This window comes from Caretta caretta, chromosome 4 (assembly GCF_965140235.1).
Source record: "Caretta caretta isolate rCarCar2 chromosome 4, rCarCar1.hap1, whole genome shotgun sequence".
NCBI lineage: Eukaryota > Metazoa > Chordata > Testudines > Cheloniidae > Caretta > Caretta caretta.
In genome coordinates, this window is record NC_134209.1 from 117,886,072 (window position 1) to 117,913,280 (window position 27,209).

At 42.1% G+C, this 27,209-nt stretch overlaps 1 protein-coding gene across 1 annotated transcript; it reads left to right on the forward strand.

Moving 5' to 3' along the window:
- On the forward strand, nt 1–27,209 carry LGI2 (leucine rich repeat LGI family member 2). Its single transcript, XM_048848700.2, has 8 exons — nt 1–1,066; nt 2,050–2,121; nt 5,308–5,379; nt 8,489–8,560; nt 9,200–9,271; nt 10,645–10,814; nt 17,537–17,701; nt 21,871–27,209. Exons 1-8 carry the CDS (start codon nt 870–872, stop codon nt 22,686–22,688), a joined length of 1,638 nt encoding a protein of 545 aa, XP_048704657.1. The 5' UTR covers nt 1–869; the 3' UTR covers nt 22,689–27,209.

A 27,209-nucleotide genomic window follows, 5' to 3' on the forward strand; every position in this document is an offset into this window, starting at 1 on the left:
AAAAATAACTCCCTAAATTATTCCCACCTCTGAGTATCCCGATGTGCCCTGTCTTCTGTGCGCCTGTCATGTAGACTGTAAGGGCTTTGGGGCAGGGTCTGCCTTCAGATATGTGCATTGCGCAGCACTGAGAACTTTGTCAGCACTAAACATGTTACAAAGAAGAAGAAATGATGAAAGAATGTCACCGGTTTTCCAATCTCCTAAAATGCTGTTTCTACCACATGGTGATTTGGAGGGCGGGGGGGCGGGGTGTCTTTAAATTATTTAAACTAATATTGTCGTGTCCCCCCCACAGCCTACCCCACTTCTGCAGAAAGGCGCTAACATGCTGTGTGTTAGGCCTGGAATCCCCCTTCTGTTCCAGGTCACTGGGAGCAGCAGCCCTGGGGTGCTCCGCACCCCTTCTTGCACAGGAAATGAACATTTGGCCCCAGTCATGTGTGTGGCAGATATACCCCCCTCCCCCCGCAAGGTCACCCAGCTGCCTCCTCTCCTCGCTAGTGTTCAAGGAGAAACCAAGGGGAGGGGGAGGGGAAAGTGAAACAGAGTCCTTTGAGCCCCGGCTATTTGGGGGATTATTTTTAAACTCTCCCTTGCAGTGGAGCCTTTGATAAATTATTCATTGGACAGAAAAGGCTGCCGCTGAAGTGCTGATGTCAGGAGGAAGGAGTCTAGTGCAGCAGCCCTGGTGCTGCTGCTGCTGCTTCTGCTGCAGAGAGACACTCAGCCTGAGCGTAGGGGTGCAGCATGCTGCCTGGCTCCTACTCCTGCTCCAGCCTCTTGTGCAGTAGCAGCAGCGGCAGCAGGGCCCGGGCCAAGGGTGCAGGGCCAAAAGGGGACCGCGAGGAAGAGGAGGAGGGAACGGTATGGCTCTCCTCCGAAGCAGTGGCTGCAGCGGTGGTTCTCTCTGTCTCCTGGTTCTGGCGGTGGCATGCCTACTGCAGCGTGCCCAGGTGAAGAAGCCAGTCCGATGCCCTGCCACATGCAGCTGCACCAAAGAATCCATCATTTGTGTGGGGTCTCCTGGTGTGCCGCGAATCATCCTCAGCGACATCAGCTCCTTGTAAGTTTAACCTTCCTACACCAGAGTTCTCCTGGGCAGCGGCCGGGGGCCCCTCACCCCTATTCCTTCTTTGTGGTTTGGGCTTCTTTTCTGTAAGTTGGGGTTTTAGTTTCCCTGCTGGATGCTGGCTTCTTGAGGGATGCTAAGATCCCAGTAATGTGCAGTGTAATTAGCGTATGGCAGTGTCTGTGCTTTCCATGCTGAAATATTGCACTGCCTTGCAGCTGCAAAGGAGTTTGATTTCTATATCTGAAACACCTTTTCAAATGAGAAATCTTGACTGCACCATTTCTACACCACATATGTAAGGGAAGGAAAATGCGTGTGTGTGTGTGTGTATATATATATATATACTTACCATGTGTAAATCTTATGGACCTGAGGAGATGGCAAGTGGCCATATTAAAGTGCTGTAGACTTAAAGAAAGATTTACTCCCTGGTAATTATCTTAGATGGCATTATTACCGTGGGGAAAAGACTACACAGACTTCAGGAACTTGAGAGTTAGTTAGATGCATTTTTAATGTGAGTAGAACTGGAAATGATGGTGTTTTTAACTTGCACCACTTTTAAATCTCATGTGCTTTTGCTGTTAATCCTGTTTAACACACGTACTAATTTTCTTTTCTCTCTCCCTCTCTCTTTTGTTCTTTCTTCCTTTATAAAAATCCAAAAATACAAGTGGGCAGACAAAACAATCCTCCCCACCCCGTGGAGAGAGGTTGGCAAGAGGCTAAAAGTGCATGGTATTAAAGATTAATGTGAGGATACGGTGAAAAGGGAACTTCCCAAGCTTAGTGGGGAGAAACAGGGACAGGAGCAGAATTAAACACCCTTTAAACATGAATATTGACCCCATTTGCTGGGATATTATAAAAAGGGGCCAGGCCAACCAATGGGGCAGATATTGGGATGCTGCTAGTGAAGGTGATGATAATGAGCCTTATTTAGTTGTTGGATTTTCCTGCTTTTTTCCTCTCAGGAGCCTGGTAAATGGAACCTTTTCTGAAATCAAGGACAGAATGTTTGCCCATCTGCCCTGCCTGCAGCTGCTGTAAGTACTGCACTTCCCAACAAAACACAGCTCTAACTAAAACTTTTGCCAATATCCCCCTAGATATATGCACCATGGTATCTTCAGAAAGAAGATAATGGATAAGTTAATCGCTGGGGTAACTCCATTGACTTCAGTGGTGTAACAATATGCCAGGGATGAATTTGCTTCATTGACAATATGGCATAAAACCATTTAGGAAATTATTGCTAATTTACTAAATGAAGACAATATGTTTCTCTGCTGTTTTAAATTCTTTTTTAAGGCCCATACTAAACACACTTAGGATTGAATTCGCCTCTTGGAGTCACACGATTGATCTAACTCCAACATCATGTTCATTCTATGCTAATGAATCTGACATTAACCGTGCGGGTGGGGGGTGGTACTGATATCAGTGGTGATTTGCTCTTCTCCGGAGAGTGGACTGTCAGAGTCCAGATCATTCCAGTACATTTGAGAGGAGAATTTTGTGCTACCTGTAAGAGTTCAAAGTCTCTTAAGCAAATTGTGTTGGGTTGAATGTGGCTTAATGGAAAGTGTTGGGCTTTGAGGTCACAGGTTCCAGTCCCATGAACCTGTCTAGGAAGTGGTGACTATTCTGTAGGAAGGACAGTGCAGTGGTTAGGGTGTTAAGTTGGGATATGGGAGCCCTGTGTTCAATTCTCTGCTCTGCTGCAGACTTCCTGGGTGACCTTGGACAAGCTGCTTAGTCTCTGCTGTGTTTTGTGCTGCCATGCCGAACTGATTTAGGAGCCTACATCTCATTTTCAAAAGGGATGTAGGTACTTAGAAGCCTAAATCCCCTTGACAGTGCCTCAGTGCCACGTCAGTAAACATGTGGATAATAGCACTTCCCTGTGTTAGAGGGTGTTGTGAGGATACATACATTAAAAGATTGCAAGGCACTACAGAAATGGGGGACATGTAAGTGCCATAGACAGATAATTTAAAACCGGGGTCTGCTGAGACAGAATAGCCCCCAGTGGCGTCTCGTAATGAGGGGCAAATGGGGCGAAGCCCCACCAGTTCAGTCCTCTCGCCTTTATTTCTTTGAATAAACAAAAACAAATACAATTGTGCCAAATTCCTTCGTTTCCTTCTTTCCAGCAGCACAGTGGAGAGAACACTGGGGAGTGAAGGGAAGACAGGACGAGGAGAGGCCTTCATCCCCTTCAGTGCAGCACCACGGAGCGCAGCTAGGAAATGGAGGGGCTGGCAGAACCTCGCATCTTCAGTACAGCAACCCCCTGGCCTTTGTGTTTAGTGGGAAAATGCATTGGGTTAGAAAAATGTATTAACTAACCAGCTGCCACATTTGAAAACACTTGTGTGTGCGGTAAGGGAAAAAACATGTTTAACATGGTGCTAGTTAACGTGTTTGCTAATATGATGCTTTTTCTCACTATAGACAAGGCCATAGAGGGCACTCAGGGGAAGGAAAGTCTGGCAGCCTCCGGCCCTTAAGACCTGAACTCTTCCCTTCACTGAAAGTGTAGAGCAGGGCGGAGATCAGAACATGCTCAGAGGGAACTTTCTTAGGCCTCTTTGGGGCTACAGAAGATTTGCCCAAAAGAGCTGGAGTGCAAGTATAACCCACACACCTCCTGGATGTGGTGTTCAGTCCCATCTAGTGGCACCGAGACCACTTAGAGAGAGAAATTAATGAATCTGCTCTAAAGCCTTAGCTAAGGGCCATGTAGCTTTTAGCTCAAGCATTGGAGGTTCATGCACTGATGTCCCAGGTTCGATCTTGCCCACTGACAACTGGGGTTGTCACTGTTACACAAGCTCAGCCCCGGTGCCGAGCTCCATCCCATACCCTTCAGAAGCAGTGTGAGGAGTCCACAGAGGGGAAGGCCAATGCAAAGGGAGTGAAGACCTGGCCTGCCAGTGATTTGAAGGTGATGGCAGGTAGAGGCTTGTATCCTGAGGGGAGGGCAATGTGGAAGGGGCTGCCTGTTTATTTTTTTCAGAAGTTGGGGTAGAGTGGTAAGATTACCATCAGAGGATATTGTGCAGTGGGGGTATCAGATTGTTCAGTGCGGGAGGAGGAACAGCCCCAGCAAGGTTAGTTTGTTCATGTTATTGGGGAGGGTGTCTAAGTGCCATACCAACCACTTATCTTGTCCCCCCCGCAACAGTTTTTGCTGACTAATGTATTTTATAGTTTTGCCTTCAAACACAGGAATTTGAATGATTCAAGATATGAAGGAAGTAGCTTAAGGTGTGAACTGAAATAACCATTGCTCTTTGCAATCTTTGGCACTGGTTCTTATTTGTTAGTAACCCTGGTAAAATAGCAATACCAGGATTTATTTTAATTGCCATCTCAATCTTTCTTGGATTTCTTTGGGTTAATTTAAAGAGTATTTGTCTAGAATTAGCATACTGACCTAGGATCACAGAGCAAGTTTGCATTTAATATTCATTATTTTTCCAAATTAATTTTAGTAAAATACCTAAAACTATGCAAAAAAAAGGATTACTAAGTGGTTATAATAAGTGATAAATGCGGACATGCTCACTTGTAGCTGCTGGGAGTTCCAGCAGCCCTCGTGAGATTTTAGAAGTAGTCTTTCATTTGAGTGGGGTTTCCTTTTCATAGATTAACAGGATGAAGAAAGAGCATATTTTTGATCAGATACTTGTATATACGAGGATTACAGGGCAGATTCTCCACCCCACGTTGAGTAGAGCTATGGCTGGCTGTAGTTCCCTGATCCCCAGCCTCACCGCCGTGGCACAAGTTAGAGTTGCTCCTGCCCAGCACTGTCTAACTTCCATTACTGACCTAAGGTTCTGTGGGTGGGGCAGAGCTGCCTCTGCTGGCAGAGGATATAGGGGGAATTCTCTGCGGACTATCTATGGCCACTTTGCACCACTGATGTGGCACAAGATGGCCTTAGTGCACCAGAAAATCTAGCTCTCTGTGCCTTTCCACCAAGGTGGATGATAATGTCATGGAGTATACTTTCTATAGCATGGAAGATATTAATAGCGGGTCAGATTATGCCATTGATTTTTTTAAAGCAGCACTCCAAAATATTTTCCACATGCTGTATTGATGGGATAATATGGGCCTGAGTCAGTAAGATTAGGCGATGATAGTCAATAAACGTAACTGGCATAATCCTCTGTGTCAGGTTTTCATCTGCTTTCCTAATGGCTGCTCTCCATTTTCAGCTTGCTGAACTCTAACTCGTTTACTATCATACGGGATGATGCCTTTGCTGGTCTCTTCCATCTAGAGTACCTGTAAGTTCTATATTTTACATATTTGCCAGTCTTTTATAAACCAAGATGTTTTGATGAGTTGCCAAAACTCCTGCCTTGGAGAAACCATTTTCCCTGTGGTTACTGGGGCCAAGGAAAATGGAGGGATTTATGTTCCATTTTCTGTCCAAATGTCTCATGCAGCTACCTACTATTTTTCAGATGTTGCAGAGTATTTTTAAAATATGCCATATATGCTGGGGTGACTCTGTATAGACAGATTTTAGAGTAACAGCTGTGTTAGTCTGTATTCGCAAAAAGAAAAGAAGTACTTGTGGCACCTTAGAGACTAACCAATTTATTTGAGCATAAGCTTTCATGAGCTACAGCTCACTTCATCGGTGAAGTGATGAAGTGAAGTGATGAAGTGAGCTGTAGCTCACGAAAGCTTATGCTCAAATAAATTGGTTAGTCTCTAAGGTGCCACAAGTACTCCTTTTCTTTCTATATAGACACAATTCGCTGAAATGGGGTTGGTGATCTAGAACTGGTGCTAGATTTGCAGGCCAATTCCATCTGTTATATGTAATAGAGGAGTTTGAAATGTCAGTCAGTAGATAATGGCTTGCTGACAAGTCCCAGCAGGTGAGGTGCAGAGTATCAGAGTCACTCTCTTTTGTAGCCATGATCCCCTTTTTCTTCATTCTCCCCTCCCACTCTCTCTCTGCAGTATCTTTGCCACCCCAGTATTTCATTTATACTTCATCCTCTCTCTTCTTAGCTCAGTTTACTCCTTCCCTTTATTTCTGCTTCATTTCCTCTTCTTACCACCCTTTCTTTCTCTTTTTTTAAAAAGTATACTAACCGTATTATCTGGTTATCCTCACTTCACATTCAAAGGGCTTTCCAAAGACTCACCTGCTTTCGTATCTCAAATCAGGAGGTAGGTTTTTAGAGTCTGAACACATTCTGGGTACAAGATACATCCCTCCAATAACTTTTCAGTGTTGAAAGAAGCTTCCCCTTCTATAGATTCTCACCATTATATTGCTGCCTGGAGGAGTGTCATGAAGACCAACCTCTGCTAATGCCTTTATTCGTCTATAGGCAGTTACTGCTAAACATGCTGCATTCAGAACTAATATTATGGTATGGAGGAGCAGCCAGCAATAGAAGTAACAGACCCAGAAATAGTGAAATATGGCAAACGGCATATGCTGTAATCCATGATTCTACAGCATCTGGATTTTTCAGTGACAGCAGTAAACAGTTTTACAGGTGGAGGCATCAAAATGTAAAAAGCTTGTGGAAGGCAAAAAAAAACCAAACAAACTTTCAAATTTGGGTCTGTTGTGGGCTGGCTTCAGCTTCCAAGTGGTGCTCATGAGGAGCCCAAGATAGAGCATGTTACAATAGCCTATGTTTGTGGTGACGGATGGAGTGGGCAGGCCCACATTTGAAAGAAAAGTATGGAGTGTCTTAGTCATTTGATCAAATGTAGCATTCTATCAAGAAACAGAGACAAATCTAACAAGACCCCAAGACTGAAACCCCCTTTAACCAATGCCAGACAGATGATCTCAGCTGAGGCTATGATCAACATCTCTGCCAATTCTTCAAAATGTTTCCTCCTCCCAAGAGACCTTACCTCCACCTTTTGTAAATTGAAGCTAAGCAGTGATATTTCCTCCACATGAATGCTAAGCAGCATTAATACTCCAGTATTCAATTTCTTCCAGGCATTGGTCACCCAGCATAGGGGGAAAAGAAACCTCTCTGGCAAATGAGAAAGTTTCTTTGTGTACAAAATAAGGGATCAAGGAGGAGGGCAGGCCAGGGAGTATGCATAACAGGTAATGTTGCCAAAAGTAACTACATCATGTCTACACCATTAAGAACAACATATATATAAATACTGCCAAGACTAATGGGCTATGTTAATAGTGTCTGAATATATATGCCTAGGAGCTCTGAAAAAGGACTGGGCTAATATACTGTCAGTCATTAGAGAGTGACACTAATAGGTGCATTCTCACTGAAGAGTCCCTTCAGAAGATTCAGTGATGCAGGAATCTATATTTACAGGGCCATGCAGTCACTGAGTCCCAGTCCAGACGTCCCCATCTTGAAACATTGAGTTTGATGGAGATATGTTTATTTACACCAACTGAGGAGGCAACCAATCTTGGTAAGGCAGAAAAAACCTTCTGTCTTCTGAGAGGATGAGAAAATAGCTCCAGCTTCCTTGGGTATGGTGTATGGGGAAATCTGGCCTTTTGGAGTGCAGATAGAATTCATGACTCAAAGCAACCTTCTGACGGAGTAGACTGACTCCTTTCTCATGTCCTTATCTGTGCTCTTGATGTGAAGAGGGGTCCCTGTCACTTCATGAAGATGAACAGTTACTACAGAGCTGGGCACCAATATATGAACCTAGACAGATAGTGAAGAGCCAAGGACAATGTAACTGTTCACAGCAGCTGACTTTGCTCTCTAACCCCCAACACAATTATTTCTCCAACACCTTAGTTCCTAGAAATGTAGGGAGTCATTCTGCAATTTCCTTGGCCAGTCCTGGTGGTGACCCCACAAGGTGTAGCCCCCCAAGGAGACCATACAGATTTCAGTCCAGATGCTGAAATGTAGGTAGGTTCATTTTATTGTCCTCACTTTTGTCCCACCACTTTCCTCTCGGCTGCTATTGGCTCTCTTCATTTTGTTCTTAACTTACTTTGTCCAGAGGAGCTTACAGTTTGTCTTCACACCACCACACATATCAAATAGCATTGCTAAACACTGTGGAACCCTGGCCAACTCCCCCTCTCAGGTCTGTCAGGAGAACTCCTCAGGGGATGATTAACTAGTTGTGAAATGGGGAATAGGGTTATCCACACTGTCCATGCTTTTCCTTCTTTCTCTTTTCAGCTCTTTCCCTTACATTCTCTCTCTCTCTTGTTCAGACTGTCACCTTTTCCTTCTCTTGTGCTTTGGCCATAAGAGAAAGGAAAAGGGAATGTAAGTACCTCTACTGATATTTCTTCAGCATCATATACGAAGGAGCCTATGTAGATACTAAGTTAGGAGGCGATAGGTTAAAACATACATACTAATACTGTATTTAAAATATATATTTATTATTTTTTCTGTATAGATTTATTGAAGGAAACAAAATAGAAACCATTTCAAGAAATGCATTCCGTGGCCTTCGCGATCTGACTCACCTGTAAGTCCTTTATCACTTATTAGAAGTTGTTTATACATTGCCAGATGTTCCAAAACTCATGCCTTAAGCACTTCTGTAATTGTTTTTACTGTTAATGGTGGAGGCTCTTTCTCCTTTAAAGAAAACTAGTTTTTGTGCTGTGTAGGACATTTCCATCTTAATCTCTGCACATCGGCTAATTCAGACTGTTACAATGTGGCTTCCAGTAAGTTTAAAAATATTCACTGTTCTGACGATACTCCAGGGTTTTCACCTGAGTTACACACACTCAAAACCTGAACATGCAACCTTTACTTTGCAAGCAGTTCTTATTACTAATACCTTAGATACAGCATATTAAAGTATAGTTAAAATTCCATTTACTTTTCAGCATTTTACTGCTTGTATTTTTGTGTATTTCATTCCTCTTGGGCAATAAAAACCAATTGACCAATTTCACTTTTGTTTCTAGTCATCTTCACTTTCTGTTCTCACAGATTAGCAAAGATTCACAAGGTGGAAGCACAGTGTTTAATTCATTCATGATCCCATTAGTAATGGTCAGTACTAGGACTTAGACAACATCAAATCATTAGCATTATTTAAGTGACGTTAGACTTGGTAGGAGTCAAGATAATAAGATCTAACTTTCTTTTCTAGTTCTTTGGCTAATAACCACATTAAAGTTCTGCCAAGGGATGTCTTCAGTGATTTAGATTCTCTGATTGAATTGTAAGTAATGAAAATCTTTTTATTGGTTGCCTGTCATTGTGACTCTATTAATCTGTGCTTTAAGTTCCGTTTTTTTGGTGTTGTAGCTGAAATCCATGCTAAAAATAAATGCTTATTGTGTTGTATTAGCATTCTCATTTTAATATTGTTTGCTCAGTAGGATTAAATTAGATTTCACTTGTTGTTTATCACAATAGTGCATATGACCAGCATTATTACTTATTTTCTGATCTTTCATGAAAAGTCTTATGAGTTGAAGGGACATCAACTTTAAAATCACAGTTTGTGTGAAAATTTTTTAATCTACTGTTGCTACAAGTAACCCCTAAAATTACTGTTACTGAAAGAGATTAGATTTTTAAAAAAAGATTCCCCCCGCCCCCCATTTTTTCATTTTGTATTTGACAGCACTTTGCTCAGGCTGTGTCAATATTTTTCTAGTGGTTAGTCACTTTCCCCTATTATTTGCCAGAGTCTGTCACACAGCAACAAGGTAGAGCAAAACTTTAAAAAAAAAAAAAAAAGTTGGAAAATGTGATTGTAAAGCCACAAACTTTGTCAAGAGGCTCAGAGACAGGAATTGTACCTGGAACTACAGATACCTTATTTTTTGGAATTGACTCAACTTCACATTGATGGTGACCCTTTTAAGAATTTAAACACACTGTGAACATTTCAGATGTTTGTGGAATTAGTCTCTGTATGCTCTGTTTCAATGTAACATAGAAACTTCACTTTAGATAAGCTATTACCAGCAGGACAGTGGGGTGGGAGGAGGTATTTTTTCATATTCTCTGTGTATAAATAAAGTCTGCTGCAGTTTCCATGGCATGCATCCGATGAAGTGAGCTGTAGCTCACGAAAGCTCATGCTCAAATAAATTGGTTAGTCTCTAAGGTGCCACAAGTACTCCTTTTCTTTTCACTGATAAGGCTGTTACTGTCAGCCGCCTATGTACTGGAGTGGTAGAGTGAAGCAAAGGAATCTGTGAATTTCAGTGGAACTCTGAGACAATGGAAAAGCAGCGGAGTGGGAGGGAGCCGTCTTGTGAGGATTTTTAGTGAATTATAGTTCCAATCCTGCTAATGCTTATGAACGTGAAACACCTGAATAGACCCGTTCCATGCATAAAGATACACATGTGCGTGTTTCCAGAATTGGGGCCTGTATTTGTTATAAACAACGTTTCAGTGAAATGTAAAGAACAATACAGTTAGGATAAGAGATGGAAAATATTTTCCATCCTCTGTTCAGAATCAATTTAAAACTATTCAGCTACTTTTGAATTAAGTATGTCAACGTGCTAACAATTCTGCAGTTTTCGTATCACTACCAACCATTTCAAATATGTTTATTTCTGTGTGTTTTTTTAGAGATTTAAGGGGAAATAAATTTGAGTGTGACTGCAAAGCCAAGTGGTTGTTTGTGTGGTTAAAGATGACAAATTCCACTGTTTCTGATGTCCTGTGTATTGGTCCAGCAGAATACCAGGATAAGAAGTTAAATGATGTCACAAGTTTTGATTATGAATGCACCACTACAGGTATTCAGAATATGTATTTCTAAGCACACTACAAATGATTAAAGATTAGAAATTTAGATTAATCCCATATTACTGTATCAGAATGATTTGGGAGGAGGGAGAAAAGGGTTCTATATAAAGCACTTTAGAATAACAGAATAAGTCTAACTATTGAGAAGATTAAATTTAAAAGCCAAAGGAAGTAGATGAGATTTTATTTGGATTAAGTGATAAAAGGGACAAGAGCTATGATTTTCAAATTCCATAAGGTTTCATCATGACTCTATGACTCAATTTTCAGTCACAGATCTTTTGCTGTTGTCTGGAATAAGGCCGTATATCTATGTCAGAAGAATTTCCTGAAATCAATCTCCATTTCACAGAATGCTACATAATACCACTGTGTCTGTTGTCTTCGTTCAGTAGGCCACAGCTTAGTAGCACTGTAATAAGTATGTGTCAGCAGTGTTTCCAGCAATTAATTATGCAGACCCATAATAAAGGAGAGAAATACTGGATAATACTAGTGCTGCATGGCTTAGGAACCTGGTATTTGTTTTATATTAGATAGTAAAAAGCATTCTCTAGGATGTGGAGACAAACTTGCATGAAGTTCTGATTGTCAGAAGATGATTACAGACCAAACATAACAATCAGTTATCTGTGTTTGAATACAATTGTACTATATTAAGAACATTAGCCACTAATGTTAAGTTGTTCTTATATATGATGAGAGCAAATTGCACCTGAAAGAAGTTGGTCCAATAAAAGATATTACCTCACCTACCTTATATCTGTCACCTGAAGGTATGACAGTCATATTAATGGTAGTTGAGTTCTCATCTCTGCAAAAGCAAGCTGTCAAGAATGAGATAGAGCTCTTAAAAGCTTGTGTAAGAGACAACATAAAAGTTAATTGACAGTATTGTAAAGATAAACTTCCAAGCCAAGGTATGAAATATAACCCAAGCACCATATATAAAAAGTAAAAAGAATAAACTCTAAGTTAAAGCCCCAACGTATGTCAGGAGAAGCATCAGAGGTGAAGGATGATAATTCCTTGTGTAGACAAATTGATGTCAAAAACAGAAGACAGAAATTCCTGCGAACCGTACCAGAAATTTCCATTACTGTGTCCGCTGATCCACAATGATGCAAAAACACCAAGTGTAATTTACCTCAGTCTGCATTCATTAAAGGTTATTGTTGCACAAGCACTGGCTTAGTGCTGTGTAAACCTTGACAGCCAGATCCTCAGAGCTGCCCTGATTTACAGCAGCTAAGGATTTGATTTAGATCTACTCTCTCTGTCAACGTATGACAGTATATGTGTAATTGTGCAGTTTTCATAGGCAAAATTCTATCCTGCTGTTACTTCACTGGCCTGGTGTAAATGAGGTTACGCTCGGGATAAATCTGACCCGATTTATGTGGTGTAATGACTGACTGCTTGAATACTTGTGCCACTGCAGTCAGAGAAGCGTTGTGACAGGGTAGTATAGGATATTTTCAAACCCCACAGCCAGTTAGTTGCTAGCTGATCTGAACAAAGAAGAGCATGCACCTCACCAACAATGGCGTAGTCAGCAGCATGCCTGCCAGTTTTTTTAAGAACAGCATGAGAGCAAATTGTAGAAAAGTTGGAGCTGTGACATAGGGCCTCCTTAACAGGTGTTTGTGGGGGGAACAGACTTTGAGGCCATGGCACACCTGGTGACTGAGCTTTGTGACTTTGTCCTCACCCACAACCATTTCAGATTTGGGGACAGCTTATACCTTCAAGTCAGTGGCACTGCTATGGGTACTCACATGGCCCCACAGTATGCCAACATTTTTATGGCTGACAATACTCCAGAAGAAGTGGGTTTTTTACCCATGAAGGCTTATGCCCAAGTAAATCTGTTAGTCTTTAAGGTGCCACCAGACTCCTCGCAGTCTTTATGAAGAAACAGTTTCTGCAATAGAGAAAAAAATCTTCAGGGAGTGCACCATCACCAAGGCAGCATAGTACCCCAAGTGTGGAATTAAAAACTACCCACTTCTGAGCTCTAATCCCCACTCTGCCCTTGACTCTGTCTGTGGCATCAGGCAAAACACATAGCCTGTCTGCTCTTACTTTTCCTAGCTGTAAAGTGGAAATTGGGGCTTGTCTACAGTGGAAAGTTATTCCAAAATAAGGCAGAGTGGGAATTTAAAAAGGCATGGAATAGCTCCCTGTATGGACACTCTTATTCCAGAATAAGTGTGTTAAACAAGATCAGAAAAAGGCATTAGTCTGCCAGAATAAGTGTCCACACAAGGAGCTGTTGCAGAATAGCTTGTTCCATCATAGCTCTTCTGTTCAATTTCCCCTCATTTGGTCTGTGAAGATTAATTAATTTGCGAGTTAATGTTAGTACAGTGATTTGAAGCTGTAAAGCAATATATACTGTAAGTGCTAAATGTATTCTCCTAGTCACTGAAGGACAGATGGTTATTCTGCTTTTTGTTCCTGTCCCTCAGTATAAATCACTTTCATATAGTTGTTCACATTAATCTTCACTATCATCTTTCCTTCCCTTATCATGCATGGTTTAACAGACCTTTCAATGTATTATACTCTTCAGTGATCCACATCAAGTATTACATGGATAATCCGGGTAATTTTCAAAATACCTTTGATTTCAATAGGAATTTGTTTAGTAAGATTTCCATCTCAGTGGCTCCATTGACATACCAGACCTGGTGAACTGAAGAACAGTAATGAATCACAGGGATGCTATAAAATTGAAACACTTTTTAACACAATCGATTACTAAAACTGAAAGAATTTTAACAATCTAATGTTACTTTTAACCATTTTATCACGGTTTAGTTTTTTGCATGTCTCACAGTTTGGACAATGAACATAGATTAATCTATTTCACTTTTGTTTCTAGTCCATTATACATTCACATTCTCCTACAATGGCACAGGGCTGCAGGGGCTTGGTTGCAAACACAGCAAAGCAATGTTTGTTTATTTTTAAAAATTCTTTCCAGGTTTCGTTAAATCTTATTTTTATAAGGCCTGCTTCTCTTTGACTCTAAGGCCCCTTTACATTGCTCTGGCACCACAAAAGGGGCTTAAAGTGGGTGCACATCTGACAATGTAAAAAGACCTTAAAGTGGGCCAGTTTACACGGGAATAATCTGGAAAACTAATCTAAATTAACTAAAGGTGCTAAATTAAAGTGGATTAATTAAACTATATTAAACTCCTGTGTGGATGTTCTCATTCAGAATTAAACTTTATTCAGTTTAGCATAATGTAATTAATTTAAAAGAAACCAAATTATGGTCACTTTAATTCTGAATGAGGTTGTCCACACAAAGAGGTTTAAGTCATTTTAGCTAATCCACTTTAAATTCACATCTTTAGTTCATTTGGATTAATTTTCCTGAGGGGTGAGATCGATAAAGCACTTTACTGTATTGCACTCTAACTGCCCCTTGTAGACCCTCCTGGCACACTCTAAAATGTACCTGGTTCACGTTAATGTATATAGCTTTCTTGAGCAGGTCAGCAGCATCTTTATGTACCTTTTAGAAAGCAACGGTAGAGCGCTTTACAAATCACACCCTTCAATGCACTTTGCCCTAGCTGAGCCCTGAGTGTCCCTATCTAGATACGCCCTTGTGTCCACTTGTGGCCTCTCTACTGCTAGAGTGGCATAAAGGGGTCTTAGTGAAAATGCAAATCAGGCCCATAAAGTTTAAGTCAGAGGACAGATGACAGCACCTCTCTACTGCGTAACTCCATACCAACTACAATGGACAGTCTTTTTTAAATATGTAGTAAAAATATTGTGTAAATTTTTAGTGGCTTTCACCAGTTACTGTGAACTATTTATCAGTTGATTCAGTGAGAGTTTGATCAGTAATACTTCCATTGTTACTGATCCAGTGATATAATAAACCCAGTGTCAGGTGTGAGTCAAAATAGCTTTGTTGATATAGTATCACTTCTGAACAAGCTGTGAGCCATATGATGCCAATAGGCAGGTTTGTTTTAATTCACAAACTTCATACACTTGCCCTAAGACTGTTTCAAAACTGTTGTGATGTTCTGACAGATTTATTTAGTTTTTAATACCCCCCCCCACACACACACACTTTTTGTATCACATTGTGATAAAGCGGCCTCACTTGGAGCTCCCGCAGCATGACCAATGTGCCTGCAAGGCTAATTTATTACAGATAACGTCCCATACTTGTAAAACATAACAAATCAAGTGCCCAGCAGTCCATCAAAATGCAGCCCCCACGCCTATCATCACACTCAGGCTCTCTGCAGCTTCAGCATCTCTCACTGGGTTCACCTCGTAAGTGTTGCGCCTACATCTCTCACTACGCCTCATGGCAGCCTTCCCTCTCTGCCCCTCCAGCTGCAGCTCTCCAGCTCAGAGAGCCAGGCTTCTCCATGCCTATGTTGAATAAATAACAGGTTGAAAACGCAGACTACAGGCTCAGTTCCAACTTCAGATTCAGCCTTCAGCCCTCACTGGCCATGGCTCTCTGGCCCCTGCACTGGCTTCCTGGCAATTCCTCCCTCTTTCCAGGGAAGGCCTATATAGCTTTCTGCTTTCTCAGAGACCTCCTCCAGTCTCCTGATCTTTGGCAACTCTCACTTGCCAGTCTCTCCCCATATACATGGCCCAGGTGCCTTCTCTTAACACCAGTTGGGAAGCAGCTGATGAGACACAGGTACAACGGCCTCTTCCTTCTTAAAGGGCCAGTGCCATGCTGTGACACACACACTTTAAATATATGTTTATCAGTAACAGCTAGAGTCACTGTTCCATCATTAATTAACTACATTTTTATGCTTTCATTTATTTTTACGCTCCATATATTTTACCTTCCAGTTTTCTCCAGTCCTTTAATTTTTCCAAAGGAATTGATTATAAGAACACCCTTACTTTCTAAATGTACTTGCTTTCACACCAGCATCACTGATATTATCAGCACAAATACACATGGTTTTGGAAATAGGATCTGCTATTTCAGTGATGCAGGAGAGCTTGCCACAAAACCTCATGCTTTGCTTTTGGTAGTCACCAGAAAAATGGTGGCAGTTCTCTTTTTTAGCTGTGGAGTGGTAGATTTTCTGTTTGTTTAATTGTAGCTATCTAGTCTTACCTCCTGCAGTATGACTCCACAAGGGTGGGCCTTTCAAGTATGCGTAGATGTAAAATCCAACATTTGGAAGCAATTAATATTTACTTTGGAGAGGAAATAAGGACATGCCTTAAACCACCACTGAAGTGCACAGAACTGGGCAAGAGTTTTTAAGAGTAAGAGTGAGGACATGAGTGAGGACAAGAGGTAAGAGTGAGGACAAGAGTGAGGACAAGAGGTAAGAGTGAGGACATGATTAAAATGTTGCTAAAATTCATGGGCCATCAGGCCCTTCCTGAATATGAAAAGTTAGCATGCACAGCATGGCACAGAGCTCCTAGTATGTAAGGGTGTCTGTGGGCCTGAGATGAATCTTCATCTTAATGAAAGACTCATCTTCTCCCACAAATATATTTTCCCCTCCTTGTAGACAGGGTTTGTGTGACCTGAACTCTGTTAATGCTGCTCTTTATTGACCAACAGGTGTCACCCTAAGTCTCTTTCCCTCATAATAGTCCCCTGCTCTGACCTGCCAAGCTACTGTTGCAACAGAACAAGTATGAGATCCTGCTGTGCAACATATAAAATGAGCTCTTGGCTTAAGTGAATTTTAGAATAAAATTGACACAGAGGCTGGGATTTTCAAAAGAGACTTAGGGCAGAATTGGAAGTTGGACTCTCAACTCTCTTAGGTGCTTTGGAAGCCTCAGCCTCAGCTGCCACCCTAGGTTTTCCATTAGATGATAACAGTAAGGCAGGTCAAATTTTAAACCTAAAATACTTGACAGTGTTCCTTTAAATTATACTTTTATTCAGGTTTTTTTAAATTAAATGTTCTCCTAGGTATACTTGGTCCTGCCTCAGCACAGATGACCTTTCGAGACCCCTTCCTGCCATACATTTCTGTCATTGCAGGTGTGGGGTAGCTGGGATGGGGTTATCCCAAGGAATTCACTTCATCTGCTTTAATTGGAAATGTGCAGAAGTGTCTGTGTTGAATAAATAACAGGTTGCAAATGCAGACTATGGGCTCAATTCCAACTTCAGATACACATGTGCAATAACGAGATTTTTGAAGACACGGTACATAGCAATAAGTGACCAAAAGTTACTGTTGAAGTTGGAGTCTTGGTTTTTTGGGGTAAAATCCTGACTCTGTTGAAATATATGGAAAAATTCCCATGACTTCAGTGGTGCCAGGATTTCACACTTTACATTCTACTCATAGACAGTACTCCTACATAGTACAATTTCTAGCTTTCTTTCTAGGGAAGTCAGTGGTCTGATTTCACAGATATCAGGCAAGATAGAATGCAGATTTTGCAGCTAACACCAATCACATGTCTTGATCTTCTTGTGAATTGAATTTTGGAAGGGAAATTTACACTGCACAGAGCAGCAAACTGTTCTCCCTATTGCTGCATGCCTAATTGTCACTCAGTGACACTCCCTGTGTTAGGGCTGTTACAAGCTTAATCCTAAATCAGAGTTCTTGTTCCTAAAATAGTGTCCAATAGTACTGATTAGAAAATAGGAACCATGTGTCAACTATTTTGTGTTTACAACATGGGATTTATTGTAATTTTTTTAAACGTCTGTTTCTAGATTTTGTTGTTCATCAGATTTTGCCATACCAGTCAGTTTCAGTGGATACATTCAACTCTAAGAACGATGTGTACGTAGCCATTGCACAGCCTAGCATGGAGAACTGCATGGTACTGGAATGGGATCACATTGAAATGAATTTCAGAAGTTATGACAACATCACAGGTACACACATGAATATATCAGATTTATACATGAAGTGGTGGTATAATCAATGTGTAATGGGAGAAGGGAAGAGTTGGAATATGGAATTCACTGATACATCATGGAGTGGACACTTGATGCTATATCCTGTTATCATTCCACCTTTGTTGAAACCCCCACATTGAAGGCAATGGATCAAGGCCACAATGTGGACTAGGTTGCTCAGAGAGCCATATCGTTCTTGTAGGAGACAGCTCTTACCAGAACACAAGCTTGGCATTTGTCTCTGTGATATTTAGTCTTCAGCAAAGGACAGGGTAGACATGGGTGGGTTCTGCTCCTGTAAAGTTTTCTTCATGAGTGGACCCTTATATCCCCACAAGCCCCTCTGAAGTTAGCTGGGCCTCCACACAGGGGTTGCCCTTGTGGAACAGCTTGCAAGATCGGGGCCTTGTCTACAGGAATATGGGAACTGCCATGTTCAATCAGACCTGAGGTCCATCTAGTCTAGTATCATGTCTCGGACAGTGGCCAGCACTAAATGCTTCAGAGGATGGTATAAGGGCCCTGCAGTAGGTAGATTATGTAGGCACAATATTAGTATAACATTTGAATTAGTATCCATTCTAATAGAATTAATTTTATCCAGAGAGTGTGAAATCCCAAACTGATCTCTTGACGAACTATCTGGCTTTTCCGCATACAGTTCATCTAGACTAGTGTTTCCCAAACTTGGGACGCCACTTGTTCAGGGAAAGCCCCTGTTGGGCCCGGCTGGTTTGTTTACCTGCCGCGTCAGCAGGTTCAGCCGATCTTGGCTCCCACTGGCTGCGGTTTGCTGTGCCTGGGCAATGGGGGCTGTGGGAAGTGGCGTGGGCCGAAGGACGTACTGGCCATCAATTCCTGTAGCCCCCATTGGCCTGGAGCAGCTTTCCCTGAATAAGCGGTGTCCCAAGTTTGGGAAACACTGATCTAGAAGATTAACTATTAGGGTTCACTTGACATCATGTGCTCAAGGAAGTTCATCTTGCCTTCATACTGACCTTCAAATGTACAAACTACTACATGTCAAAATAAATGCAGTGCACCAAACTCTGTTCTGTTATACCTGTGCAACACCACTGAAATCAATGGGACTGTACAGGTGTAAGGGAGAGCAGTATTTTGACAGATTTGAATTAGTTTTCTTTATGTTTACTCCTGGGGAAATTTTGCGCCACTGTGTGTGCATATAATTCATGGGCCGTGCATATTTTAATTTTTTTTTTTTGCAGAAATTAGCTTCTGCCATCAAGTTGCTGCAGTTCTGCCTTTTGCCCACCAGTGGGCTCTGTGGCGCTAGAACAGAGCAGCCACTCCTGACCAACTAGGGAAGAGAAAGAGCCTATAGTGCGGGGGTAGGCAAACTTTTTGGCCTGAGGGCCACAACTGGCTATGGAAATTGTATGGCGGGCCATGAATGCTCACGAAATTCGTGGTGGGGGTGAGGGCACCGGCTGGAGGTGCGGGCTCTGAGGTGGGATGAGGGATGAAAGGTTTGGGGTGCAGGAGGAGGCTGCAGGCTGGGGGTGGAGCAGAGGGGTTCAGAGTATGGGAGGGGGCTCTGGGCTGAGGTAGGGGGCTGTTGTGTGGGAGCAGGTACAGGCTCTGAGCTGGGGTGCGGGTTCCAGTGTGGGGTCAGAAATGAGGGGTTCAGGGTGTGGGGGGGTCAGGAGGTTGGGGTGGGGGGGCTCTGGGCTGGGATTGAAGGATTCAGGGGGCTGGGGCAGGGGGTTGGGGTTGGGGTGAAGGCTCTGGCTGGGGGTGCGGGCTCTGGGGTGGGGTTGGGGATGAGGGGTTTTAGGGTTCAAGAGGGTGCTCTGGGCTGGGACCGAGGGGTTCAGATGGCAGGAGGGGGATCAGGGTTGGAACAGGGGGTGGAGGCGTAAGAGGAGGTAGGGGTGCAGGGTCTGGTTGCAACTTACCTCAAGCAGCTCCCAGAAGCAGTGACATGTCTCCCCTCTGGCTCCTATGCAGAGGTGTGGCGCTGACCAGGTGGCTCTGCGCGATTCCTTGTCCGCAGGTGCCACCCCTAGAGCTCCCATTGGCTGCAGTTCCTGGCCAATTGGAACTGCAGAGCTGGTGCTTGAGGCGGGGGCAGCATGGAGAACCCCCTGGCTGCCCCTGTGTGTAGGAGCCAGAGGTGGGACATGCCGCTGCTTCAGGGAGCTGCGCTGAGCCTGGCACACGCAGCACACCCAATCCTGCTTCCCTGCTAGAGCAGGGCAAGCCCTTGACCCTGCTCTCTGGCAGGAGCTCGAAGGCTAGGTTAAAAGGTCTGCAGGGCCGGACATGGCCCACGGACCATAGTTTGCTCACCCCTGCTGTAGTGACTTCTTCACAGCACTTGTTGGGCCAGGTCAGGAGACAGAAGATATGGGGAGACAGACAGCGTGGAGTCGCTGGGGGCCAGACAGGGGCTCATTAGGGAATGTAGAGGAGGACAGACTGGGGCAGGGGCTGAATGGGAGTGGAGGTGCAGGGGCAGGTGGAGGGAGTGCAGTGCCACATAGGGACAAGGGAGGTGCCTGGGTGGGGGCACAGAGACACATGAGGACAGGGGCAGATGTGCCTGACTCAGTGGGAGAGACTAGGGGTCAGCCAGGGTCTGCATATTGGAAGCTCCCTAACAATCCCTCCTTGCCCCCCCCTCCAAAAAAAATATGTTCCATACTTTTCTCACCGATACCCAACAGCCCTCCAAGTTCACACCCAGGCTCCTTCCCAGCAATTACTTCCGTCTTCCTCCGTTACCCCTGAGTCCCCCTGCACTGCTTCTGAGGGGTGCGGGAAATACGATTTGGTATTGTAGTTTAAATTAATTATTACTCAGAGTTCTGTATTAATATGCCTAGTAAGGAATCTATTTGTCAAAAAACATTTCCTGAGTCTTTTTTGTAGTCTGTATTGTTACAGACATACTTGCTGACAGGTATTTTGAAATAAATTACCAAAATAATTGAAACTGGTGTGATTCTATTGTGTTATTTTGACAAATAAAATATGCAGAATTAAAATATTGTGCACAGAATTTTTAATTTTTTGGCACAGAATTTTTCAAATATTTTTGCGCAGAATTTCCCCTGGAGAAAACGTTGCTGTTGCAGAAGTAAAATATTTCCCTTTAGAGAGGATGTGGGGGAATTCTCTTCAAAGTTATCTTATAGCTTTATACAATATGTACAGAAAGATATCGAGGTCGAATATAAGTGATTATGTTTTGCTGACTTGACAGTTTTGGGGGAATAAGGGATTTCACAAGAAAAAACTGGATTAGGAGTAGCGGCATAAGGAGACAGGGTACGAAGGGCATGTATTAGCCTATCACAAAGCAGTGTTCCTACCTACCTCAATGTCACAATGTTAAAATAGGGCTTCAGAATACATATGCTCACACTCCAAATCTGCACATTTCAAAGACTTCATGTCATTGGACCAACTGGCTTCATTGTGCTGAACTGACAGGCCTTGAAACAACAGCGCTGTTTCAGGAATGCAGATTTGGCACATTACAAGTGACTTGTAACCCAAGAAGAATGGAAAGCTGCTTTAAGAATTTAGGGTTGCCCCATTTGGCCTGAATGGCTAGTCAGAATTCAAGGTCTTGCCAGGGTGATTCAGCAATATGTGTCAGGTGTGTTCTTGTTGTACTTTTGTTTATTCACAAAAAGTGTACACAGAGTGGTTTCCTTGAACACAGAGGAAACAAACAGCAGCAGGCAGTTTCCTTGCTAAGAAATCCCCAAGTCTGCCACTTCAGTGAATTCTGTGCCCAAACTATCTTTATGCTTCCTCTCAGGGTCATTGTCACAATTCCTTCAACTAGCTTGCCCCCTCCAATACACATAGCCCTCCAATACCAATATCTTAGCTCCTGAAGCCAAGGGTTTCACTGCTTGAGAACCCTATTGTTCCTTAATATCTGAAGTCGCCTTTCCTCACTTGTTGCTGGATCAAAAAAATGTGATACGCCTCATGCAGTATGAATGAAAGCACTGCCTCATGCTGCCATGGAGAACATGAAAAGAAACTGGCAGCAATTAAGACAACAAAATGAGGGATAAAGAAAGAGGGAACTGAGTAAATCTCTCTTTGTTTGAGTGGTTGAATTGTACGGTACTAGTATTTTTTGCTTTTTGTTTGAGCAACAGGTCAGTCTATTGTGGGATGCAAAGCAATCCTGATCGATGACCAGGTCTTCGTGGTGGTGGCACAGCTCTTCGGTGGCTCACATATCTACAAGTATGATGAAAGCTGGACAAAGTTTGTCAAATTCCAGGACATAGAGGTCTCTCGCATTTCCAAGCCAAATGATATAGAGCTGTTTCAGATAGACAGCGAAAAGTTTTTTGTCATAGCAGATAGCTCTAAAGCTGGTCTGTCAACAGTTTATAAATGGAATAACAAAGGATTCTACTCTTACCAGTCCCTGCATGAGTGGTTCAGGGACACAGATGCTGAGTTTGTTGATATAGATGGAAAATCTCATTTAATCCTGTCGAGCCGCTCACAGGTTCCCATTATCCTTCAGTGGAACAAAAATTCAAAAAAGTTTGTCCCACACAGTGAAATCCCCAACATGGAGGATGTCTTGGCTGTGAAGAGCTTCAGGATGCAAAATAGCCTCTACATAACGCTCACAAGGTTTATTGGTGACTCCAGAGTCATGAAGTGGAATAGCAAGCAGTTTGTGGAGATACAGGCTCTCCCATCTCGAGGGGCAATGACACTGCAGCCTTTCTCCTTTAAGAATAATCACTACCTAGCTCTAGGAAGTGACTACACCTTCTCCCAGATATATCAGTGGGATAACGAGAAGAACCTCTTTAGACTATTTAAAGAAATCTATGTGCAGGCACCTCGCTCTTTCACAGCTGTGTCAACTGATCGAAGAGATTTTTTCTTTGTTTCTAGTTTTAAAGGAAACACACAGATATTTGAACATATAATTGTTGACTTGAGTTTATGAGGGCTGTTGGAGTGAAGCTCATGTACAATGAGACATTTTCACTTATCAGAAACAGCAACAAAAAGACAGATTATTCATCTCCAAAAATAGGGTGTACTTGTGGAACTAGTAAGAAGTTTTCTGAACTTTTAGAATTTGCATATTAACCAGGAATTGCAATGACTTGGTTAACTGCATGACATGTCCATTTTACCATTTTTAAAGACATTTTAAAACCTGTAATTATTCAAAGGAGTGTGCAATGCATTAGGATTAATTCTGATATCTAAGACAGCTATGTGAATTTTACCTAAGAAATTGAATTAAATTGGACACCTTGTAGAAACAAGAGAGGAGAGAAAACAATGTCAAACATGGAAACTATTCTTTCCTTTAAGCCTAACATTTCAGTAATGATACTTAAGAGTAAAGTCAACTGCACATATTTGTTGATGAATTGTATAAATTGACATCAACCTTCAAAAACATTTTTTGGTCATCTTGCAGTTGATGGGCAGCATCTCTTTGTTCTTTATAATAAAACAAAGGTCATTGTTTTAATTCATATTGATACTAGATGAGAGGGAAAGTTAAAAATTCTTTGACCTCTTCCTGTTGATATCAGAGAGGAAGCATGGATACAAAAAAATCACTGTGGGTGATGGGATGGCAATGAAATATAGGGCCTTTCACTTCTAGATAATGGATTCCCTTCAGCTTCAGGTCAATAGTGACTGAAAGTGGCTGATAGTTGTTTGCTGGCATATCTGAACTCAGCTGGTCTTAGTTCAATTTGTAGCTCATAAGTCTCTGTTTCACAAATGCAACTCTCTAACTGGCACGAACTCACACCCCTACTGGTAGTCTCAGTAGTGTGCCAAGGATTTTAATGAGTATGGAAACTGAACTACTCTGTCACTCTTAGGCCTGGTCTACACTACAGGGTTACGTCGACCTAAGTTACGCAACTCCAGCTACGTGAATAATGTAGCTGGAGTCGATGTAGTTTAGGTCGACTTGTTGCGGTGTCTGCACTGCACTGGGTCAACAGGAGAAACTCTCCCATTGACTTACCTTATGCTTCTCATTTCGGTGGAGTACTGGAGTCGACAGGAGAGTATTTGTGGTCGATTTAGCAGGTCTTCACTAGACCCACTAAATCGACCCCTGGTGGATCAATCACCGCAACATTGATCACCGGTAAGTGTGGTCATACCCTTAGAGGAGGTCCTGCTTAATCTAGATTGAAGCTTACTTATGGGTCAGTGCAGGGAAGCCTGTGTTAGTGTTGCCTGTGCTGGAGCTGTTCCATACATAAAGAGAGCACTTCATTCCATAAAGTTTCTCATCTCCTAAATTAGATTTCTGAAAACTGCAAGCTGTATTTTGAGTGATCCTCCCACCATATGAAAGCCATATTCTCCTCTGGTATAACCAAGTCCACTGAAGTCAATGGAGTTGTAACTGCCTCAGATTAGTGCTAATGTTAGCAATAAAAGTACAGTGCTAGCTAAGAATTTTCACTTAGATCACCCCACGCTATCCAACTGACAAATGGCTCTGGGAATGCCAAACTATGGAAGCTCTATTGGACCATATTTAGCAGTCTTTTAAACTCATTTTTGGGTGAATGCAGGCTATAGTGTTTATTCATCATCACAAATGGGTCAGTCGTGGCATAGTCACCATGCATAGTCACTCTTCCAAGATGACAGAGAGGGGCTGTGCATTCAGCCACATGAACAGAGCCTTATGGTGGAAGCCATGTCTCTCTACATGCTTTTGAGACAGTTTTATTATAGCAGAGTCCTTCTCTGACTCACCACTACAAATGCCACTTTACATTTTCATCTTGGATTCACATATTAAATTTTCTACTTTATCATGAGACTTTTTGCTGCATGCTATGGAATTTATAAGGCTTTGTAAAGGAAGCTGAACAAATGAAACAGGTCAATATCCTTCCCCAGGCAAGGTTATCACAGCCTTGCTGCTCTGACTGAGCCTAACATTTCTCATCATGGATAAGTAGCAACATGCCCAGTTATTACAAATGTAAATGTCTCTTGCTGACTTCTGGTTTAAAGATGCCCAGCATGTAAGCAATACTGCATGAGTGGATTAGGATGTGACAGCTCCTCTCCTTGAAATAATAATCCACCTATGACCTGAAGCATCATTGCTTTCATTGAAAATATTCTAGATCATATGAAATCAAAACATTACTGGCCTGCCAGAAACATAGTTCATATTATTGACATTTGTAAATTTCATTTAAGAATATTTTCCACTTAGCGGATAATCCCAGGTTTTATTTTATCTAAATATAAAAGCTGTGGGGAGGCTTTAAGTGATCCTGCACTGCTACTTCATAGTGCTAATGGCCCTCAATTCCTGTTGATTTCAGTCAGAGCTGAGGATTGTATGATTGGGCCCTGAGTTGCTAAAGGCAGTTGTTTTGTAGTTGTATTAATAGGTCTTCTAAGACTAAATTAATGGGTCCTATGTGACTCAGATATGATAACCACATGGCTGACAGCCAACCACATTTCTTCCATTATTCCAGCGTGCTTGAGGAAGCCTTATCGATTAAAGACGCTCCTGTACTCGTACAGCCATGATGTAGATGGCTCTTTAAATTCAGGAGCCGTCAGAAAACACCGTACACAATGTAGCCACTCTTCTATATGTATCCAATATGAAAATGTAAATACATTTTCGTTTTCTGTCCAAGAGGAGCATATCCCCGTGTGCTAACTCTTTCTTTCAGGGATCCTTGCCAGTGTTATGTACACAACCGGCCTTTTTGAGCACGGTCCTGATCACACATTTGGGAAGAACCATAAATGAGAAAACTTACAGGCAATAAAAATGAATCCTGAAGCCCAGCACCTGATTTCAAGAGAGATGATGGTGGTCCGGAATTCCCCACCACCACCCCCCACGGCAAGAGACTATATCTTTTTTGGTGAGTGGAGGAGGGGGAAGTGAGGTGTACTCACTTGTGGGTAAGGAAGAGGATTTCAGGCTCAACTATCAGGGCCAGTGAAATTAACATTGTCCTATTATTACAACCATGGCTACAGAGACAAAGTGATCTACAGAGGCTAGCTCATTCCCATGGGACCTAAAGAACTGATTAAAACAGATTCTTTGGGTAGACTGATGTTTCTGCTGAACAGGTCAGTTGCCCAGAGAGCTGAGATCATCAGTCCTTTTACAGCTTCTGCAGTGAGTGTGTAGTTGGAAGGTGGCCTACCTTTTCTGCTGACTAGGTGTAGTGAGATCAAAGGAACTAGGAGGGAGGTTGAAGGGAAATAAGTGGATGAAGAAAAGGGATTACAGTAAGCCTCCCATTGTTAAATAAATGTAGTATCTGGGAAGGATCCTTGAAATTCCTAGTCTCCACTGTTTCTGCTCCAAGGAGCTGATCTATAACACAACCATGAAAACTGAAATTAAAAAAGGGGATAAAAGGAGGGGTTGGATTTTGTTGTGAAAGTAACCAAGAGTCTAAAACATAAAGTGCAAAACTTCAATAAAATAAAGTACACATTTTCTTCTGTCTGTCCAAATACAGCTACTATATCATCTCCATTGCCTATATAACTTTGGTTTTGAGTAATAAATAAACTACACATACCCCATCATTTCACTGAAACTATCAGAAACATCAGGAAGGGCACTGGCAAAGGATAACACAACGTACCATTTGGTACAGTTTTTATGTATTTTAAAATGTATGTAAAATGCAGTAATTTATATAAAATACATTTACTACAGTATGAAGGCTACAATGGAAGAGCATTTTAAGGCTGTATATACATTTAGCTCTTTTTGGTAAGGAGATAATGACTTAATCTGTGCGAGTAATACACATGTAATCTTTAATTATATGAATAAAAAGTAGTTACTGAGACAAATAATGATGCACTTTGTATATTAAAATGATGGGGTTTTTGCTCAGAAAGTTGAAGCACCCAATATGAGGTGGTGCGGTAATGATATCCCAGCTCCATTTTCCAAGGAGTATTTCCAACAAAATGCTGGAGTTCTTCAGGATTCAGTGATAATAGAGCCTACATGTTGTAGGCCTGGATGGAGCCCTTGGCATGGCTAAACGTATGAACCACAGTAAGGCTGTGAACCAAAGTAGGCCTTGTTAGAATAGTAACCACTAGGAATCAGCTAAGTAACATAAACATATTCCTAAGAGAATGGTACAGGAACATACAGCCCCTTGCAAGATAAAAATGGAATGATAGGATAATGGATGAGGCTGTTTTGTTTGAATATCAGACACAAGGTACAAGGATGGCAACTGATAACATCTGGAATGTAATACATAACTTGTTTGTATCAATGTAGAAAAGGAGAGTGGTAGGAGGGGCAGGTTTGTATTGCCTAGGGGTCAACACTTCTGTTGATTGAGCTGATACCTTGTCACCGACATACATGGGTTAATGTACATGTGACTGGCTGGATGGGGTACTGAGAACATGCCTTATTGACAATAAACCTGGCCAAGCCTTAGCCATAGAA

Excerpts from the sequence above, each read along its gene's own strand:
- LGI2 (XM_048848700.2), top strand. The coding sequence starts at position 870 with ATGGCTCTCCTCCGAAGCAGTGGCTGCAGCGGTGGTTCTCTCTGTCTC. Across the intron at positions 5,380-8,488 it reads CTCTTCCATCTAGAGTACCT|ATTTATTGAAGGAAACAAAA; the intron begins GTAAGTTCTATA and ends TTTTCTGTATAG. Across the intron at positions 10,815-17,536 it reads TTATGAATGCACCACTACAG|ATTTTGTTGTTCATCAGATT; the intron begins GTATTCAGAATA and ends GTCTGTTTCTAG.